At 38.9% G+C, this 22,750-nt stretch overlaps 1 protein-coding gene across 1 annotated transcript in view; it reads left to right on the top strand.

Moving 5' to 3' along the window:
- Positions 1 to 453: 453 nt before the first annotated feature.
- The window catches only part of LOC110380628 (zwei Ig domain protein zig-8), a 136,375-nt gene continuing 114,078 nt past the window's right edge, over positions 454 to 22,750 (top strand). Inside the window, 1 exon segment of the mRNA XM_064043438.1 lies at positions 454 to 549. Coding sequence (XP_063899508.1) covers positions 475 to 549 — 75 coding nt within the window. The 5' untranslated portion in view covers positions 454 to 474.

The raw sequence follows: 22,750 nt of genomic DNA, 5'->3' as shown, positions 1-22,750 counted from the left end.
ACCATTGTTAGTGATACGCAGGGAGCTGGCCCTCGTGAGCTGATATCTCTTCACTTAAATATCAAAACATTTCACGGCAGAATAATATCCATAAATCATAATTAGGTATAACATGAACGAATTTAAATCACATGACTCCATGAGAAACCACACAACACGGCTACGGTTTTTGTTCAGGGATCACGGTATTTCAATAACAACATTCACAAAATTGTTTGCGGAGTTAATTAATCTCCAGCAGATAATCACGAGTGAATCACGACGAAAATGTTCAATACACGTTCAATGATTCAAAGGTATCGTAATGATTAGTTACCTGCTTATTTACAAGCCCAAATTAATTTCACAGCGTTACGACAGCGTGGGAACTCGCACCTGACACACACACGCGCCGCTCGCACTCACACATGCACACACGCGTACGTATGCAGTAATGATATTATTCGCCACGGTGTAGTAGTAAATGGAGTGTTAATGTGCGCGGTAATGAGGGAGAGTGAGGCGCGTATTGCGTCCAATCCGAGTAAATATGCTCTGAACGCTGTAATGGTAAGTTGTAGTGCTAAAATGTTTTGTGCACCCCCGGAATGATCGTGTAGTTTCCGCCGAATAATTTGACGTTAGGTTTTGTGGTGTATTTAAGTACGCCGTATGTTATTATGCTCATATTTGACTTTTATGACACGGTTTGATTGACTTCAAGCATTATTCACATTACTAAGAACCTCATTGTAATTTAAGAGCATTATTAACAATGTAATTTATTAGTGGCTTAAGTATTCGCACAGCGTGTGTAGCGACACACATCGGCAGTGATCACCGCACAAATCTGGCGACATAAATATTTAGCGTAACAGCGGTAACACAATATGAACAATTCACGCAGTAGGCAAGTTTACGCGCGCTGCTCACGCTCCTTGTAATAATTTCATGATATAATTAAACGTAACGCGTGTTACTCCACTTGGTAACGACTGGCGCAATGTACGCGCGTATTCCGTCCTCGTAGCTCATTTATAAAATCTGTGTCGACGGTGTCGGCTGGGTATTATGTTATGAATCGTAGGGTTATCCTAAATATGGAGGCACAGCCTTGAATATTGATATAGTAAATAGAAGGTGTATTGCTTGGCGGGAGGCATTCGCTCGACCTTTACAGGTGTGGTCGGGGGTATTCTGTGGGAAATGGCATGTGATTCGACGCTTTGATACGCTTTGAATTGTACCTTATCCAAATGACTTACGTTTAAATCATTTACCTACGTGCTACATTGTTCGCCGAGAAGAGCATTCTATTGTGACTTCATTAAATACTTTAAAAGCACTTTTCCAGGTTCGGTGTTCGGGAAGAGCCATAAATTCGTTACTATGCAGGTAAAAGCCGCTGCTTGTCCGAGCATGAAATTTTGGAGCCTCCTAACGATGCTTATGGGAATTGAGAGGAAACTCTTGTATATTCTCAGTACCTACTAAGTATCTATAGATAAGAGAGAGGGTGCCTATTAAGGCTTGAAGGTTTCTAAGATATTAAAGTGATGGTCTCTACCCCATCAGTTAGGAAAGGTGGCCAGACTGTTTGATTTTCCCGTCCTAGTTTCCCGAATATATATATTTTATTGTCTTGTCTTTAATTCATAACTAGCATTTACTAATAACAATTATTAACGTAATGCTGATCAGTTGACGAAGCATGGCCTGGTTATTGGCAACTGCAACGACAGGCACTTTGCAGTTTACCCGGCGCTGCAGCGTTTGATATTACCGTTTAAACGTTCCGTTCAATTTACTTTCAACTGCCATTCAACTGGAACTGCTCTCTTTTTGTTCTATTTACCTACGTCTATTGTGTGTGGGCTATTTCGTGCGTATTTTATAAAAAAGATTTTAACAATGTATTTTATTTACTGACCAAAGTTCCACTCGCGACCTGTGGGCACTACTTCCCGAACCCGGATAAAAAATTTCCTACGTCCCTCCTCAGTTGGACAATCATTTTGGTTACTTTCGCATTTCTAATATGGGAAAGAAATCCCACATTTAAAGTAGATAAACATGTCTCAATACGTCTCTGTTTCATGGCGTTAGTAATTTGAGACGGATACAGGAGGTAATAATAATAATAATAATTAAAGGCGACAATAGTACAATCATAAACCCTCCATCCTTAGACTCTCTTAAAGAGTTTTGGCAAGGCATCTGGTCAAACAATACACAACATAATAGCGAAGCTACTTGGATTAAAGAGGAAATAACTAGATCAGAAACTATCGAGGAAATGCCTTTTGAAGAAATAAGCGCGCTTGAACTTAACACGATTATAAACAAAACACATAATTGGAAAGCAGCAGGAATAGACGGTTTACACAATTTCTGGATAAAGCGACTACACTCACTACACAGTACACTAGCTAAGCAAATTAACGACATCTTAAAAGGAAACCAAAATATTCCAGATTTCTTGACTAAAGGAATTACGTACATGATTCCAAAATCAAACAGAACCCAAGACCCATCACAGTATAGACCAATTACATGCCTTCCTACCTTGTATAAAATAATCACCTCATGTATAACTAACAAAATCATTAAACACACTGAAAAATATAATATTCTAACGGAAGAACAGAAAGGGTGCAGGCGCAGACACATGGGCTGCAAAGAGCAACTAATTATAGATTCCACCATTTTAAAACAGGTTCAAACATCTAGAAAAAACTTATATGTAGCATATATCGACTATAAGAAAGCGTTCGATAGCGTCCCGCACTCTTGGCTTATCGAAATATTAAATATATATAAAATCAATCCCATTATTGTTAATTTCCTCAAGAATACTATGGCGTCATGGAGAACTACACTTAACATACACACACAAACAGGAACCTTATCTACAGATGAAGTAGCTATTAGAAAGGGTATATTCCAGGGAGATTCCCTAAGCCCCCTATGGTTTTGCCTAGCTCTGAATCCACTCTCGCGAGCATTAATTGAATCAAAATCAGGTTTTGATATTAAGAATAATAGAATAACACTACACCAACTTACACATTTATTATACATGGATGATTTAAAATTATACGCAAACAAAAGAACAGAATTAAATAACTTATTAGACATAACAACAACCTTTTCGAATGATATAAGAATGGATTTTGGGCTAGACAAATGCCGAAAACTAAACATAGAAAAAGGTAAGATTGTAGAAGGAAATTACTTAACAGATACAGAAGAAGTGATTGAGGCAATGGAAGAAACAGAACTATATAAATACTTAGGTTACAATCAGTCAAGATTACTAGAACATAAATCCATTAAAGAAAAACTCAAAAAAGAATACTTCAATAGAATCCATTCGTTATGCAAAATGCACTTAGCAAGTAAAAACTTATTTAAATCCATAAATACATATGCGATCCCCATACTTACTTATTCTTTTGGCGTTATAAAATGGTCTAAATCAGAATTAAATTCACTTGAAGTTAAAACAAGAACAATTCTAACTCAGCATAGATATCATCATCCCAAGTCAGCAATAGAAAGAGTAATAATATCACGCAAAGAGGGTGGGCGCGGACTAATAGAGATATCACACCTCCATAAGAGACAAATAGTAAATCTCAAACAATTCTTTATACATAAAGGAAACAGCAGTCAATTACATAAAACCATAATAGAAATAGATAAACACTATACACCACTAAACCTTAACGAACACGACAATACCGACACAATAGACAGAGCGAAACACATAGAAGAAATACACAGAAGATGGAAACAGAAAGAATTACACGGTCGACACCCAAATGATTTACAACAAATATGTATAGATAGGGAAGCTTCCAACAAATGGTTAGAACTTAGCGGACTTTTTCCAGAAACAGAAGGATTTATGCTTGCCATACAGGACCAAGTCATTAACACAAAGAATTACAGAAAGTATATAATTAAGGATAGTACAGTAAGAAGCGATTTATGTAGAAAATGTCATAGTAAACCCGAAACCATACAACATATCACAGGAGCATGCAGCACACTAACACAAAACGATTACACACACAGACACAACCAATTAGTAAACATAATACACCAAAAACTCGCCATAAAACACAAACTCGCACAAGATCCTTACACGCCATACTACAAATACACACCAAGAGCCGTTTTAGAAAATCAATATTATAAAATGTATTTCGACCGCACTATAATCACAGATCACACTATTTACAATAATAGACCGGATATTACACTTGTAGATAAAATAAATAAACATACATTCATAATCGATATAGCAGTCCCAAACACTAACAACATTCAGAAAACTATCACAGAAAAAATAAGGAAATATACAGAGTTGCAGGAGGAAATAACCAGAGTTTGGAAAATGAATAGAGTTACAATAGTCCCAATTATAATATCTACCACAGGTGTTGTCCCTAAACAAATCTTTAATAGTTTTGCAGCACTCAACCTATCTAAGTATACCTACCTCACTCTACAGAAAGCAGCCATCCTAAACACATGCCGTATAGTTAGAAAATTTTTGCAACTAGATTTAGATAATAACTTTAATGCAGTACAGAACAACCAGCAAACTTCCGATACCCGACAATAGTACGAAGATTAGGATCTCACTTTGGCTATGCCCGTAAGGTCCTAAAAACACCAGGTTTAAAATAAAACCTGAGAAAACGTTAGTTTAAAACCAAAATAATAATAATTTATTTATTGTTTACAAGGACCGGATTATACATAGAGTGAATACAATTGGCACATAAGAGTAAAAACAAAATCCAGTAAGCGGGTGAAGCGCTGTACTCCTAAATAGGCTACTGAGTAACCTGAGCTTAGGAGAAACAGGACCGATCCCGATTTATATAATATGTCTTATATGGAGTGTGTTTATAAAGGTATACTAAGAATGCAAGAAGGAAGGAAGAAGAAAATAATGGAAGGGAAGCGGAAAGAATAGGAATGGACGGATCCGGAATTATATAGTGACGGGATAGGGAAGAATTTTTTATAAACTTTTCGGACCGACGGAACAGAGCAGATATTATTTTTGCGGCGTTTGGTTATCTTTAGATAGGGTGTTTTTAAATGTTGCAATAGGATAGTGTGTAGGATAAATTGCTGTCTTACATTGAGTAGGTTGCAGGCTTTGTACAATTCAGTAGTAGGGAAACGTATAGGCCTGAAAGTTGCGACTTTTAGTATAGCTCTGTGGGCGATCTCTAGAGGTTTTAGTGTGGTTTTTGCGGCTCCACCCCAGCAGGAGATACAATAAGTCAGAACTGATTGGCATAGGGCAAAATATACGTTACGAATAATTGCAGGGTTAGCTACATGGTAACGACAGAAAATAACCAAATCATGTAATGAATAACATTTTTCTTGGCGACAGAAAAATTCTTACTTAGCAACTTAGCCACTTGACATATAAAAATAGCTTTCTTCAAAAAAATATTACGAAAGTGAATGATGTGTACACTCGCGAACAAATTAATTCGGGAAGATGTAAAATAAAATCTTCATAACTTTGAAGTTAAAGATAACACTTCGGCTCTACTTTCGGTAATCTTAAATTAATTGAATTCATTGATCTAAAATAGAATAGAATACAATTTTAATATAACGCATCTATTTTATCAAACGAATGGTATGTATCACCACAACAACAAAAAAATATTTTTTTAGGCATGAAGTAGTTCCTCCATAAAATGTCTTCAAAATGGCCCAAAAAATTACAAGTTTTATATTTAGTATTATTAACCAGTCTTCATTGTCTTTAAGTGTACCTACCTAAGAATTATAGGCACTTAAATAACAAAAAACGCCTAATGAAATGATTCTTTCGCTTACAAATACAAATAGGTACAAGACTTTTTGAACGTAATGTTTTTATATGTATTAATTACTGAGTCGATTTTATTATTGTTTGTGAACAGAAAAGAAGGTTAAGTCTAAAAGTGTTTCATACATCCATAATGCCTAAAAACTGATAGTATTTTTTTCAGACGCGATTTTACAAATAATCCATACAATTACATACACATACCTACATATGTGAATGGTTGATGTACGGGAATGTTACGATTTATGTAATTGGCTGTTAAAGCTGTTTAAGTCGAATAAATAAATAAATAAATGGTTTTAATAGAGCAGTCTTTCTTATTGAAACCATAAAAACTGTTGAAATAAATAAACAATGACGAATTTAAAGCGGTCCCCAGCTCCGCGACTATCGGCCGCGCGGTTTTGTTCGTCGCCGCCGTGTCGTCTGTCACTGCCGCAAGATTGATCGCTCGCCGCAACTTTCACGCATACAACTATCTAACTTTCGCTCTACCTCACTTCGCATTTCTTTGAAAAGTCAAATCTGATATTTCTTATACATAATGTAAGAATTCAGGAGCAGAAAAGTTCAAAAAATATGTTTTCGCCTTAGGGTCAATTCACACTGAAAGAGCAGCGGCCGGCAGCGGCCGGCAGCGGCCGTAATTGCAAGGGATTGAGCGTGAGCGCGGCGGGCCGCGCGGCGCCGCGCGGCGCCGCATCGCGCCGCGCTCTTACATTTTCCGTGCTCTTACGGCCGCTGCCGGCCGCTGCTCTTTCAGTGTGAATTGACCCTTAAAGGTGTCTTACATTTTTAAACCGATGGGCCATCTTTAGTCCATAATACGAGTTATCTTTGAAAGTGTGTTTTCAAACGTAAACACTTTAAAACATAAATGATTAATAAATGTGACATATTTCTAAGCCGTGCTTTGTGCTGTCGGATGTGATTTCAGTTAACAAGCGCGTACCGCCCCGCAGTTCTTAGTAAAGCTCGTATGAGTAGTACTGAGGCGGCGGTGAGGCGCTAATTTACTAAAATAATATCGTCATTTATACGCGTCCGCCCACACCCGCTAATGCCCAGAGCACACCGACGATTGTGGCACAAATCGCTGAAGTTCCCATTTGTTTTATTTAAAACGTGCTTATTCAGATAACGATTTTGTTGCATAGACATTTTAAAATATTGGTTTATGGTCATTTTAGTTATTTCTTATTTATACAAAGTTTCTAAACTACAACATTCTACACCAAGGTATTACTACTCTTACCTATATTTAGTTATAATGAATCCTTCTCCGTCGACAATGACTTACCGTCGTCACTGGTGAGGTGCGGTGCGGCTGCGCTACGCTGGGCGCGCAATCAATCTGCCACGACACGCGACACGACGCGACATACTGACACCGCCCAGGAAGCGACGCGTCGCACGTCTGCGCCCGCCCTTATTGTTAAAGTTTACATCTGCTTCTAAAATGTATGAAATAATATGGACAAAGTTTAGTCCTAATTATTGATTTGTAGGAAACCATAACTTTATTATTCTCTCCATTCTGAATACCATGGCAACAGAAAGGTTACCAAGACTAAAAAATATAGACTCAAGCTGAATATATAAATTGACTTATTTGGTAATCAAACGGATTCATACACGAATCTGTTTCTGAGAATCAGTTCTTTATCAAAGCTACTAAGTAACTACTAACGCGTTTAGTGGAATTTACAAAATATTATTCAGATATTTATTAACTTCATTGGAAATCACGATTTTTCGCTATTCGTGCTCAATTTTTATTTCATACACATTAATATTCTCTTTTAAAAATAAGTCTGTAGATTTAAAATATCAATTTTCCTAAAAAAACTCCGCCTGTATCATTCAGTATAATGGAACAAAAACATGTGATATTACTGGTACGGCAATTAATAGTGCTAGTTAATTGGCGCTGCTGGCAATGGGACGGCCATGTTAGTGCTTGTATTGTATATATCTTAGACTGGAGCCGGCTGGGCTCAGTTGTACCATGTGTCTAGTAGGCTTGGATACTAATTGGATAAGTTTGTAATGTTACTTTTGGATCATTAATTTCATTATTGCCTGAATGCCAAGTTTTATGTTATCGCATATCTAAATTAGGCATTTACTTGAAAGGATCATCACTATGTGTTATCAAACAAATCAAATCTGAAACGTCAACCTCATTCATCAAAACAAAAAAATAGGAAGCTAGGTACTTAAATCCCAGTTAAGTGCAACGTCACCTCCCGTATAAAAGTGCGGCCACATGACGCGGCGTCCGATGTGCCACGTCGCCTGGCCAGTAACGAGCTTTCCCTGTAAGTGTCGCCGCAAAAAGACCTGCCCACAGACAAAGGGGGGCTAACGAGCACATTGTACTTGCCCCGAGCCACCCAGCCCCCCTGCCCTTCACCCAGTACGAATGTGAAGTAACGAAGAACAGCCCATTTTAGCTGACGACCACGGAGCTAAGTGTGTCAAGTTTGGTCAGTGGGGCTCAGTGACGCGGAGAGATAAGTTGAGAGCTCTCAGCTAGTGGCCTTGGGTTCGATGCTGTGATTTAATCGCCCGCTTAACTGTGAATTAATTATGAATGAAATGAGTATAAACCATGGTGTTTTTATGTGGTCTGTAAAGCATATAATATAACATGTAACATAATGAGTAAAAAAGTACCGAACCTTTTTTAACCCAAAAATAAAACGTCACTTTGTTTCGCATAGTAACTACATATATCACGGCGAAAAAGCTCTAACCTTGAAACATTAACGAAGACGAATCGTGCTCCGTCTGAAAACTCGCTGAAAACTCATAAACGTTTACACAAACAAAGGGTCGGTTACCACGATAATTTTCTTTTTTACAACCGCAGTTGTTGGCCTGTATTTTTTCAACAAAACATTGCGACCTTTTCAAAGTTTAAGCAGAACAATAAAAAGTCGGTTTCGTCGTTTCCGGCGCACGTTTTCGGGCGCACGTTCAAAAAAAGAATAATGTGTTTCACGTCAGATCTTCTGTTGTTTTGTCATCCTGATGCTCCATAGACAATACATGTTGTGTTAGGTGTTCATCAAACGAGTTTTTAACCTGTATATGAGATGTAGGTATATGACACTTTTTCTTCAGATAATACTTAATTCCTTAAGTTCCTTGCAATATTAGTTTAATATTACGTACATTTTAGGCGGCAGTGGTGCCTTAAGAAAGCGCTGCATCAAAAGCCTGAGCACACAACAGCTGTGAGCTGCGGATATTACTAAAACAAAACTAAACATTTTCTTTGTACTGCAACTTTGTATCAAAGACAGATGCTAGCTCTTTTAAACCAAGTGAAGCAAACGTGCTTGTTCTACGAATTAAGAGATTTTACTCTGAAACAAATGCCAATACTACCAGTAGCTGCTCGTGGATTCAATCAATGTTTACTAGGAATAGGTACTCGTATTTAACTTTGTTTTATGTAATCGTATATTTTGTGTTGGAATTTAATATAATAATATCACATAAACTATTCATTAAAGTGATACACAACCGCATTAGAGAACACCTAGACCAACATCAACCAGTCGAACAGGCCGGATTCCGCCCGTCCTTCTCCACAACCGATCATCTATTCACATTAAATCAAATAATAGAGAAATACAATGAATACCACAAACCGTTGTATCTGGCTTTTGTGGATTACTCCAAGGCTTTTGACAGTCTCAAGCACACAGCGATTTTCACATCTTTACGCGCACAAAATGTAAATGAGACTTACATAAGGCTTTTGGAGCTAATCTACAGAGCCAGTACAGCGTCAGTAAAGCTCCTTTCCCCAGGTCCAACATTCCACATAGAGAAAGGCGTGAAACAGGGTGATCCACTATCACCAAACCTCTTCACGTGTACGCTGGAGGAAGTTTTCAAAAAGCTGACTGTGCCGTGGACATCAAAAGGCATCGCGATCGGGAGCAAGAGGCTTACAAATTTGCGGTTTGCTGATGACATCGTCCTTTTTGCGTCCACATCAGAGGAACTCCAACAAATGCTCCAAGATCTGAGCATGGCAAGCCGAGAGGTTGGACTTCAAATGAACATGAATAAGACACAGACAATGACCAACAGCACGAAACGTAGGGTCGAGGTAGACGGGCAAGCTCTACATTATGTCGACGAATACATCTACTTGGGCCAGTTAGTCTCTTTCGAAAACAGGCAACAGCGAGAAATCGACCGTCGCATTGAGAACGCCTGGAAAAGCTACTGGTCCATGAAGCATTACATGAAAGGGGACCTTCCCCTTTCACTCAAGCGAAAGCTAGTCGACATGTGTATCTTGCCCGTCCTAACCTACGGTGCACAAACCTGGTCTCTCACGGAGTGTCAGAAGTCCAAGCTCAAGGTTTGCCAAAGGGCAATGGAACGTAGCCTTTTAGGCATTAAACGGACCGATCGCATACGGAATACCGTGATACGTTCCAGAACAGGAGTCGCGGATGTGGGCCAAAAGGCGGCGACATTAAAATGGAACTGGGCTGGACACGTCAGCCGAATGCATCCGGAGAGATGGGCCACTATTATCACCCAGTGGACACCTCAGGATGGACACCGCAGGCGGGGTAGGCCCCGGAAGAGATGGCGTGACGAACTAGACGCCTATCGTCCGGATTGGTGGACACGATCGAAAGATCGGGAAGAGTGGAAGCGAGATGGGGAAGCCTTTGCCCAGCAGTGGGACACTACAGGCTAGATATATATATATAATATCACATAGCTGCCCACTCACTCAGATCTATTGATCGCTCAAGTCCATTAGCTCGCAGTTTCCTGGTGGCAGCACGTCAGCGCACAGGCGTGATAAATCCGAGATTACCAGCCATTCGCTTCCCTAATTCCTAAATCAGCTTGCAAAAGTCAAAACTAAAACTACCATATAATGTTATCCGCTCTCACCCCTTGTTAGTTTGCACCGCGGTTACATGGCGTAACTTTCCCAATTTAAATCCCCAGAGCAAACAGGACTTTACGGCTATTTACTTAGAGTTTAGTTTGCTGTATCTGTTTACAGAGGAAGGGCTAGTTTACGAATAAGTTATGTACTGTACACAGGACCTAATAATATTGTTTTTAATAAAGGAAGTCGGCCAGACTGTTGAGCTACAGACTGTTTGCATGAGTTACGTAATCACCGCTATATCAAGCCGATTGATAATAAACTTGACTTAAATTCCGAAACCCACCCTATTTCAATAAAATCATTTAAAAAGTTTGAATGGCACTCAATTGAAGTATCTCCCTTAAAGATAGGCAATAAGCGGTTACAATTCAATCAGCGGCCACGCAACTCGATCACATAACAAAACAAATCACTAACATTCCGTGAAACAATCAGAAAGTTTTCGCAAATCAATTTAGTTGTTAATTAGAGAGGCTCGTATGTAGATGTGTGTGGGATCACGCGACGTGTCGTGTCGCGCGGCAGTGTCCGCGATGTGCAGGCGCGATAGGGCGCAGCGCCGCGGCTGGCCGTGCGTCGATGGCGGAGTGACACGGTATGTGATGGCAGGCGGCGCCATCGCCACAGCTAATGGTGTTATTACCACCACACTGCAGTGGGAATGGTCAAAGTTTTTGAACTTTAATTATCAATTTGTTTCACAGTTTTATTGTCAAGAGGTTTCCGTGTTTATTTTTTAAGAAACAATAATACAAAATATATGGACGTAATAAGCCAGCAAATACGTCTTTAAATTGTTTAGTAAGACTATCCATTTATTTCTTGGTCTTATGAAGCATAAAATCGGTTCTAGGCTTCTTTGTAATTCGCAGTACTTCAATAGACTCCATTAACAGAAGTTAATTTAATTAATTTACTAGCTTTGTGCCTATACAGACTTCTCTCATTGAAGAATTAAGCAAAATTACTAGGTAACAGTGTATTTGTACAAAAATAAAATTACTCTTAATTGATTTTGAACATTTTCTGAATGGCTTTATAAAAGAGTTTATAAGAAACCCTTCAAGTACAAAGTATCTGGTGTTACGCTTCAATCATTCCGTCATACTGAAATCACAGTAGGTAATTTGTTAAGCAACAAAGCTCACTCAGGAGTCGGCACTCGCAACTCAATCAAAGACTGTTTATCACAAAATCCACTTCAGATAGAACAATAAAACGAATTACGGAATATGAATTAATGTTGATACAATTCTGCTTACGTCCCCCCCCTCTCACTCCCCCGGCCCCCTCACACGCCCGTCACCCGTCCTCTCGTAGCAAGTTAATTAGTGAAAACTTTATGTTTTTAATAGGTTCCCGGCGTTCCATTATGATGTTAATAGAATGGGATGAATCTTTCAACTTTTAATTACTGATTGCTTTACGCCGGTCTGCTGATGCCTTGTTGCTTGTTTTGTAAATGTTTCATGTATTGGAAGAGGGAAATGGAAATTTTCACGCTTTGTGGATGCTTGGAATTTTTTCTTGATTTGCTGGTGCTCATGTAGTGATTACAGTATCAATGTGAAGGTATGAGTTAGTGTTATTTAATATAGTGTGATAAATACAGCCTTCCTCTGCTCTCCAACACGCAACTATCTCTTTGTTCCTACGCAAACAACAGGCAGTATCAAAATACACTTCAGCAGGGTCAGCCCACAAAGAGCTGTTCCGAAGTCCTCCCCCCGGCCCCCTCCCCGCCCCTCACACGAAAATATTTACAGTGATGTTTTAAAACAATATCGAGCACACGCTAAAACCACTCGCAACCCTGCTCATCCTGCCGGGAAATGGAGCGTAATGATTTAATTAAGCTTCGGCGTAGGATTTACGAGAACATTATCCATTGAAACACATCAGTCCCCAACAGCGGCTGAAGGGTTAAATAAAATAACATTTACTTCCGAACTCACAGACCCTCGGTCAATGTTGTTAAACGATCAACTCATTATAATTTATTATAGTTACCAGTTAACAGGCTAATTTAATATTTACAATACATATTTACAATAAAAATCAAAAACTATCCTAGTAAAACAGAACAACTAAAAAGCGTCAAAAAATTCGTCCCCATCGCTGTCAACTGGGAGCGTGCCCAAGAGGCTGGCAGCATTACCTCGTTGGATCGCCATGCTGATTCTTTGTCCGAGGTAATAGCCAGCCTTCTGGTCACGAGAAGCGTCAACCAGCCGCCTTGAGAGATCTTTAAATAGAATGTGGGCATTCGGACCCCACGACCCGAGGGTTTCAACCCCAAACGGTTCGAAAATATAGTTTCCGACAAGGCCACTATATTTCCGCCGCTTGAGGTTCTCCGCAGCCGCAGCGGCAGCAGCAGCACAGCACGCAGAACTTGGAAGGTGTGATGGCGCAAGAGTATCGACACAGGTTGCGTCCCATACTAAAGGCCTACCCATCTTCCAAGGGAATAACGACATGCCGTCTGGTCTCTTACCGTCGTCGCGCCAGGCCGTTTGGTTCTAATACAGCTGGTACCCCGACGGCAACAAGAGCTCGACGGATAATGTCATTTATGTTTGCATGCCGCGCAATACGGCCCGCACTGCGGCTGCACGACAGGCCGTGGTGTCCGAGGCTGGTGACAGCCTCACCACAGTGGCAGCGATGAGGGGAGCAGCACGGTGCTCCTATACGTAAACAAGTAGCGAGGCGGAAAGTTGTATCGTCAAACATGGTGCCAATGTTTGACGACGGTAGTGCCTGAAGCCAAAGCCCCGACTCCCATCTACCCACAGCCAGTAGGCGCGCTCGCTCAGCAGGAGTAATTGCCGTTTCTATCAAACTATTCCGGGTTACTCTGCAGAGCGGCTCATCCCACTGTCTTTGGGAAGACGGGTTGCTGGGTAAATTTTCGTTCGGGCAAGTAATTTTCCATGCATCCATAGCCTCGGCTAATTGAATTTCAACTTAATATTAAAACATTTTCACTCGCTTCTGTCAGATGACGAAAGGGAACATGTCCGTTAAGTGTCGTTACCAAGAAATCATGGTTACAATGCAGGAACCCTTTTGTTTACAATCCGTTGGGAATATGTGGTCTCAATTTACTTTTAATAGTAAGTATGTAAATGGAACTTGAAATAGAATACTAATTTTACTTAATGTGAGATTTACCACTAATCCATTACCGGTTTATCTGATAACATGCCATAAACTCATAAGAAAGATCACTCATGACCATTGGGTGGCCAGTGGTCTGTAGGTGCGGCCGATTGTAATACAACGCGGTGCAGCGGGAAAGTATTTAAATTATAAATGCAATAATCTCGTAATGCTGATTAATTTCATCAAATTAATCTGATATTGAATAAATTAATGCTGTAACTTGGTTAACTTACTGTTTCGTTAATGTTGTATTTTCCCGAGTTTAAAACGTAGAATATTTTAATGAATATCACATTACTTCAATAGTAGGTAAGATTTACGGTAATCAATTTTGCATTAAGTGCACGTCCATCGTTTATTTTATCTGCGTTAGCATAAAAATTACAATAACGGCAGCACTTCAGGCCGAGAAAGATGGATGCTTTCCAATTTTTCCGTCAAATTGCACTAAAAACCTTCACCTGGTTTTTTCGCAAGTTTTCATCAAGGCAGATTGGCGCAGTGTGACGTCATCAACACATTATTTAAGCATGAAAACCTTCAGCTAGAGATTTTTCTCTTTTTATTGTGAGCTACTTAAAGTGCAGAATTTTCTCGAGGCTGCCATAACAGAAGCTTGTTTGCTAGCCGCCTTGTTCTAATCTAGGTAAGCTCAGGCGAAGTTAGTGCGCCAGCGTGGGACGTTTGCCCAGCGCTGGGATTACGGCAAAGCAGCCGGGATATACTGTCCCACAAACTTAATTCTGTCCGTGGTCAAGCGCTGAATTCTAGTTGAGCTCGTGTTTACTTTGTCGTGTAGCCGGGCGGAGATAAAAATTTGTTGCGCACATCTGTACTTACGTGCGGTTTACGATGCCCGACAAGAACACTGAATATTCTATAAGCCCAATGGTCCAGAGGAACAAACTGGCTTAGAAATTACCTAGCTAATATAAAAAGAGTACGTACAGATCCAACAGTGCGATTGCTAAACAGTTTATTGGTCTGATGGTCAGCTGCACTCCAGCTTTTAATTCTTCATGAAGAAGTTTGCCCTCCGTAAAAGTAGTAGCAATGTACGTCAGGTGATACCTTTTCACGCACAGCCGCTAGTAGAAACTATTTTAATATACCCCGGGCACGTAGTATCTCAACCTTGTTTGACCTTATCCTTTGAGAAGTCAACCAGTGGTTCTAAACATATAATTTAAATGCATTTGGGTAAGAATTTGCATGAGGATTGAAGATCTGTAGCTCGGAGGTAAACAAGAGGCCCTTTGGGGAGAACACAGAAATAGACGAGTTGTGACTGAAAGATTGAAGTGGTATACGTAGTATAAGATACAAGTAGTAGTCGCAAGAAATGATGTTGAATGTGTGTACAAGACGATTACCAAGGGAAACCAAGTCTTATTATTAAAGCGATTCTCAGGAGTATCTAATGGAATTTGAACATATACATAGAGTAGATACAGTCTACCTAAGAACCTCTGAGAAGACTGACCTAATTTGATGTAAATGTTAGCTTTTAACTGTAGCGTCAGTGACAAAGTTAATGTTGATGTTAATTCGAGGGCATGAAGATGAGGCTGTGCTCTCGGCGGCAGATTTCAGCGACGCATTGATTACCCGCGCGTCGGCGTTTAATTAAAGTTTATAATCTGCTGCGTCGCCCTGACGGACTATATCACCGGAGTCATTCCCGGAACACCCGGCTATTGTTGTTCATCCTGGAATTAAAGCATAAAGCCCGTTCTTTGAACTCTTCCGAAATATGCCTAAAGGTTAAACGTCTATAGTTCGTATCATTCCCAGTCCACTTCGTAGGTAGTTTGTGGTATTTCTTCTCTCTTTATACAGGTAATTTATTTTAGTTTGATTTGTATCTAGAATTAAGTAAAAACACCCAACACAATAATTCTGCATTTATCATAAGACGAAAAAAATAAAAATGAATCGTCTTTTTCTACACAACTATTAACGAACAAATCTCCAAGCAAACTCTCAGTTAGAAACTCGACGCAAAGCCGTAACGGCGAATAGTTGGCGAACTCATCAAAGAGACAATAGTAACAAACACACATGTACACAATAACTTGTGTCATACGCGCTCCACAATTTAATGGCGGCCGACAAATTAGCCCCTAACTCATTTAGCGGCCAATCAAGTTGTGCCGAGCTCCCCTTCTGCTCAACTGCGCGGAACAGGTGTTATTGTTGAGTGTCGCGTGATATTGATGTTACATAGTGTGTGCCGGGAAGATTCTGTCCCTTGTTTGGGGGATAATTATCTAGGGCAGTTTCGGTTTCGGGAAGTGGGTTAGTAGGATAAGAACAATTTGACTTACTTTATCGACACTTAGGAAATGGTTTAATCTTACAGAAATAAACGAATATGTATCTACTTTTATTTATATGTTGTAACTGCATGTTTTTCAAGTATATTACTCCATTTGTCCTGTTATTTTTTGTTGAGGAAAACTTGACCAAACAATAAACGTAGTGTTCTTGCCATTTAGCGGACGTCTCACTGCGGCAAAACGTAGTCCATCATGAGCAATCAACCTTTCTGGGAATTACAGCAGCTCAAGAATGTTGGTCGGCGATGTGCGTCACGTTGGTTACGAGCTCCTCGGACGAGAAGCCTCCTCCATAAATATTAGAGCAGTGGAAGACAAAAGGTCACCAGAGCCGGCCATGTATTGGCACACAGCCCTTTGATGTATGGCAATGTACCGCCGTGTTTGTGCTCAAATATTTATGATATTTCTCCAAGCTTCTGGAAGGTTCGCCGGAATGGATGTGTTTGTCCACTTTACGAGATGAGCCTGATTGAAATATTGTTGCTACTTTGTTATCGCCGAATTGGAGATCGTATTGTAAGTGGTTTTGGCGAAAATACGACCAATATCGAATATCCTTGCGCTATTGTGTTAAATAAGTCTTCTATCTATTTGCGTGTGAGGTACAAGTAAATGTAATAAAGTAGTAGTAGTATAAGTAAATGGCAAATAAGTTTTCTTAGACGAATAGTGAAACCTTGAATATTGATGGAATACATTCAGAATATCTCAAATGGAACGGATAGTTTTAGTTTTGGATATACCTAGAATAATATTTTCCAACAACTGTATATTGATAATCAGAACAGCTCTTTTCAGAAACACTGAAGGTCGTTTTAGCAGCACATTAGCACTCAGCTGAAATATATAATTCAGTTCGTAGAAGCAGTAATTCATCAGTAGATATGCAAACTTCAGTGCTTGTAATAAAGGACCCCTAAGTTTGAGCGGACGGCGCTCATAAATAATTTAATCAACAGTTTGAAACACTTTCAGAAAACAAAGCTTTCTTTATTGTAGTTCTTCAGTTTAACGCGTTAGCCGGTTATCGAAGCGCCAATACGCGCCTCATTTATTTGCTTTTAATTTTTATTTTTATTCTGCGGACTAAGTAAAAGTCGGTACCTATATCCATTGAAATATTAATTAATGGAATTATTAAGTACTAGCTTTTGTCCGCGACTTCGTTCGCATGGAATAGTGATTTCCGGCATATTTTTGGTTTGACCAATAGATGGCGCTATATGTCCGGAATAAATTTTATTTTTTTGAAATAAAAACTATCTTATGTCCTTTCTCAAGTTCCAAACTATGTCTGTACCAAATTTCACACAAATCGGTCCAGTAGATTAGGCGTGAAGAAAAGACAGACAGACAGACAGACAGACAGAGTTACTTTCACATTTATAATATTAGTTAGGATTACTACCTCATAGTACTGAAAACACGTAACCCTTTGATTACTTAAGAGGCTACTTAGTACACTGTTATTATAGTAAAATATAAAGCCTTAAATAAGTGTGTTTATTATGCGCGATCTGGCTGAACACAAACGTCACAAAGTTAGTGCGCGCAAGTTGTCTCGCGGCGCGTTATTACTTCCTCGAGCAGTTCCAACGCGTCGCGCACTCTGCACAGGGCTGCTGCTGTGGGCTTAAGACAATCATTAGTTATGTAAAAACTATACTTTTCAAAGGCTTTATAACGAAATTAGTTGTATATTTGTCATGTTTCAAATAAATCAAGAAATTAAACATCGATATTCCGAGGCAGTCACCTATTGAATAAAAAAATACAGTAAACTACCACATTTTACGTCATGTTACAATTACACTGGAAATACACAAAATGGTAATACATTAATGTTGAGATCTTCTAGATAACAATTCCAGGAAAATTCAATGTTAATTTGCGCTTTGGAGCAAAATTGTCGTACACGGAATTCGGAAAGGGTATCAGCCCTGTACACATAACATATTCAATTAGGGTCCCGGGATGATGCATCGCGCCCCTATTTGTTGAGGCTTAAACGTACTCGCTAATTACTTGTCATCGCGACTTGTTCGCGACGAGCGCACGTCTTTTGTTCTCATCATTTGTAAGACATCTAACACGTTTGTACACAATTATTGGTTTTGATTAGCATATTTTAGATTTTGGCACAAGATGAAATAAATCTTAATCATACGTAAGACAGAAATCGGTTTCTCTGAGCATCATATCACCTTCTGATAATGTTCAATCTAGCAAATTGATCTGCTAAATCTTAGTGCCTAATTTCAGAGCTGTGTATGTTTAATGTAATATGTAATTAATTAGCAATTGGTTGGTGCGACCTTCGTGTATGTGTGAACATAGTAAACTGCGAGTTCCCGGGAGACACGAGCCAGTAACAATGTTATTCAGTTACAGTAACCGGCGGTAGACGCGGTTTACGTCACGCTACTCAATACTTGTTGCGATAATATCATAAATTCTATTATACATACTCGTGCACTGTATTAATACATGGGTATTGGATTAATAATGCTTCTATAACTCCATAAGGCCATAGTTCATTCAATATACTACTGAGATTTTCCGTCCAGAATTGCCTACTAAGACAATATTTTATCTCAAATTGTAAGAAATACGTAACAAAATAAGTTCCTTATGTTTTAAACTCTTTTTAAATACATATAAATCGTTCTACACTAGTAAATAAGAAGAGATATATGTCTACACGGCGGCGACGTGATTGCGCGAAATCGTCGCAATGATACGCCGACACTCGACACAGGTAAGATGAATTTTCGCGATCGCGCCGCAACCGACCGACACTGTCTGCGGTGTCGCGACACTACGGCTGACACCTCACTTATGTAGACACGATAGACGTTGAATTAATTGCTTTTAACTTTGTAATAGACTCAATGGAATATGTTTTGCGTACTAAAAGACCAATGGTTTTGTTGACTGACTTCCCAATAAAGAGGTAATTTTCAAATCGGATTTAAATGTTTCTTTATTTGTTTTCATTTATTTAGAATCAATGATATAATAACCTCAAATAAATTCAAGCCGTTATTAAACCAGTACATAGCAACGAGCAATATCTAACACATATATTCGTACATAGATAGGTACATTTGATAGCTAGTTCCAAATATAGGGCAGATGAAACTCATTAATATGAACGAGTTGTAGAGGCGACGCGCGATGTTCCGCGACAGCGCGCCGTGTTTACACCTACTGCTTAATCTGTCGCTTAGCACACAATCACTTGTGTACTCGACAACTATTTCACATTTTATATAACTCTTTGATTGCCTTTTGTTCAAAAGTATGATTTTGTTTTCAATCATGGAAGTCTTAATATTTTAAGGATAGTGTTAGCCGAAAGACGTCTACTGCTGGACAAAGGTCTTCCCCAAGGTTCGCCAATTTGCTCGATCTTTAGATCGAGATATTCAAAATGAAATATCTTTAATTTGTATGCTAACATTTTAGCCAACCCTACCCTGACATAATAACAAACCCAAACCGATGATAGCATTAGGAGTTTAAGACAAGGCCGGAATACAGGCGGCTACAGCTGATGTAAAAACATCATTTATCCGGCAGATAACATCCTGATATATCGCGGGAGCACTGACGGATGCTGCGCGAAGATTGACTGCCACTGATAGGCCGATAGCATCCAGTGCTCAAGTATCTAGTGTTACAACGAATGGCTCGCTACGACGTGACGTCACCGCTACGCCTGCTACGCCGTAGCATATTACGTAGCATTTGCTAAGCGTTATTTAGTTAGAGTAGTTTGGAGGATAATTTATTATGTATGTACGCTTTACCTAGTGAGGTGAAAATTAACATAATATTATGAATTCAGTTTTAGACTCTGAAGTCATAAGGTCAAAGCACTTTAAAGTAATTAGTAATAAAGTTATAGTGCCACTATCTAAGTTAAAACCCTACATTTATATTTAAAGAGAACCATAAATTTTACACGAACTAAGCGTTCTATCACTCTTGTGTCCACTTTAATTATAAAGTTACTCAAACAGTTTTGGTTGTAAAACATTCATTAATCAATCTTTTTATGACCACACACACCTTTTGACAGGCTTTTATTAGCCCACTATTTTCAGAAAGACGAAATTTTACATTGTTTTATATTTTTCTAAACAGATCGATATTAATAAAAGCCTTAGCTCTAGCGTAGTAGTTTGAATATGATGTGGTCGTTTGTCAGCACGTATTGTGAGCTTTTGATCCACAACAAACTAACTGTGAGTAGTAGTGAGTTTTGTGTTGGCCCGTATGGCGCTGCAGCGCTGCGCGCTCGCCGGCGCGCGCACGCTGCAGCGGGCAGACAAACACGCTGGATTGTACGAAACTAGTAGTGGTTTCTATGTATATTTCTGCTACTATTTGTTGTTGTTAAATGTCGGCGTGTTCAATTGTTTGTAACAAATTAAATTATAGACATATTTTAAAACTTAACAATGCATAGTTTTATTTTACACTGTAAACAAATAACACGAGCTCAACAAAAGGCCGATCATAAGTAAGCTGTTCAACCCGTTATTACCACGTAATTCAAAACTTATCAGATTTTATGAGTTGGAGTCTCGCAGCACTTAACATGAATTACTAAGAGAAGAAGTTCTCCAAGTTCGGCGATTAAACGTGTCCCGATAGCACTTCGATAACTCCTGATCCGACTACTTACACTGCAATATCGATATCTAATGAAATTGTCTCGCTACAGATTAGGATAGAACCTTTTAGATTATAGAAAAATTACTGCTTATGAATGTAAAAGTAACGTTTATTCAAGACAGAAATAAAAGTTTTTTTTTCAAATAAAAGTAAAACATTTTTGATGAACGCTTGCATACTCAGCCTACGTGCCTTCATATAACTTAAGTATTCACATTAAACGAACATCAAAGCCCTACTTGCAGCATAAAAGCAAGGGAAACCGTTCCCACACACCATGACTTCCTGTTCCGGTACAACTATGTGTGCCATGATGCAGCCACTCTCCCCCTCTTGACCTTGACTCCATTGCAGGCTCTCACGCGAGCCTCCATCTGACACTCGAAGACCTCTCAAGTAACGCGTAGATATAATGCTGACTGAAACACTTGGGACAAGGTCGAATGAATCCAGTTCAAAATTTAAATATTAGATTAAGAACAATGATTTTTGAATTTGAATATTTTAATAATGTCCCTACTAAAAGGATGAATAAACATCCAAAAAATACAAAAAAAATTGAATAAAATCTGCATGTCTTTTATATGCCAAAAAACTTTTCCTACCAAATTAACAGTGAATTTAAAAAGCAGTCGAAACCACGCTAAAAACTATCCATAATAGGTCCCATCTTCATTAAAAATCAATAGATATACTCCCACATTAGGCAGTGCACTAAAAGCACTAATTATTTCATAGCACTGCAATGCAATGCACCGTAGCTAGTGCAGTCGGCTGCAGTCCCACTGTGCAAGCTAATAAACAGCTGAGCACACACTGCATGGCCGTGACGTCACAGCCCATGTGCCGAAGAGTTTAGCTCCGTGTGCGCTGGGCATTCTAATGTACGCGTAATCGGATACACGGACTCACATTATCAATGCTCCACTAGGCGAGAGTCGGCACGAGTGCTCAAATAAGTATGTAGACTGTGTTGGTACTGAATAATTGTTCGCTGTGTACGAGTAAAATATTATGCGTACATTGAAATGCATTTAAGAAGCTCTCGGCCCAAGTTCACCGAAAAAAAATATCGTTTTTCTTAAGCCAACTGTTCGTTTTGCGAATTCAAAGTAAATAGTAGTCTAGTTGATAAAACAAGTATGTGTTTATAAATTGTAGTTAGCACAGATTTCAATATGGTTAACTATATAATTATATTAGGGTATCGAATTCATAATTACAAGTAATTAATGTTCTGAATAATTTATATTTGAAGTTGATAGAATCGGTATAGCTAAATTGAGCAATTTATTTACGTTACATATTTCAAATACATGGGTAATAATAATGTCTAATGAAAAACAAACATATCAGATCTAAACATAGCTTTTCGTCAGATAAACTTACATGTGATCAACTTAACTATTTATTTTAGTTCTACGAGTGCTAACGGTTTCTCACGTGAACTGCTTCCCGCACCGGAATAAAAAGAAGCCTATAGAATATGTTTAATTACTGAAAGTTTCATCACAATCTAATACATACATATAAGCTTTCGCCTTCATGATACAAAGTAGTAGGTATTAAAAATTGTGAAAAAATGAGTATTTCTGTCTTAGGTACTTAGGAGATTAGCTCACAGCACACTAGTCTGCACTGTGCACTAGCTAGTGTGTGCTCGGTATAGAGCCCTCAGTTGACGGGATTCCATTCAAAAGGGATGCCATGGAGAAGCTATTCACATGTAAATTCACCTTAATGTATTATATAGCAATGCATTTC

Source organism: Helicoverpa armigera, chromosome 3, assembly GCF_030705265.1.
Source record: "Helicoverpa armigera isolate CAAS_96S chromosome 3, ASM3070526v1, whole genome shotgun sequence".
NCBI lineage: Eukaryota > Metazoa > Arthropoda > Insecta > Lepidoptera > Noctuidae > Helicoverpa > Helicoverpa armigera.
The sequence above is the reverse complement of the archived record's forward strand: the minus strand, read 5'-3'. Positions and strand labels throughout refer to the sequence as shown.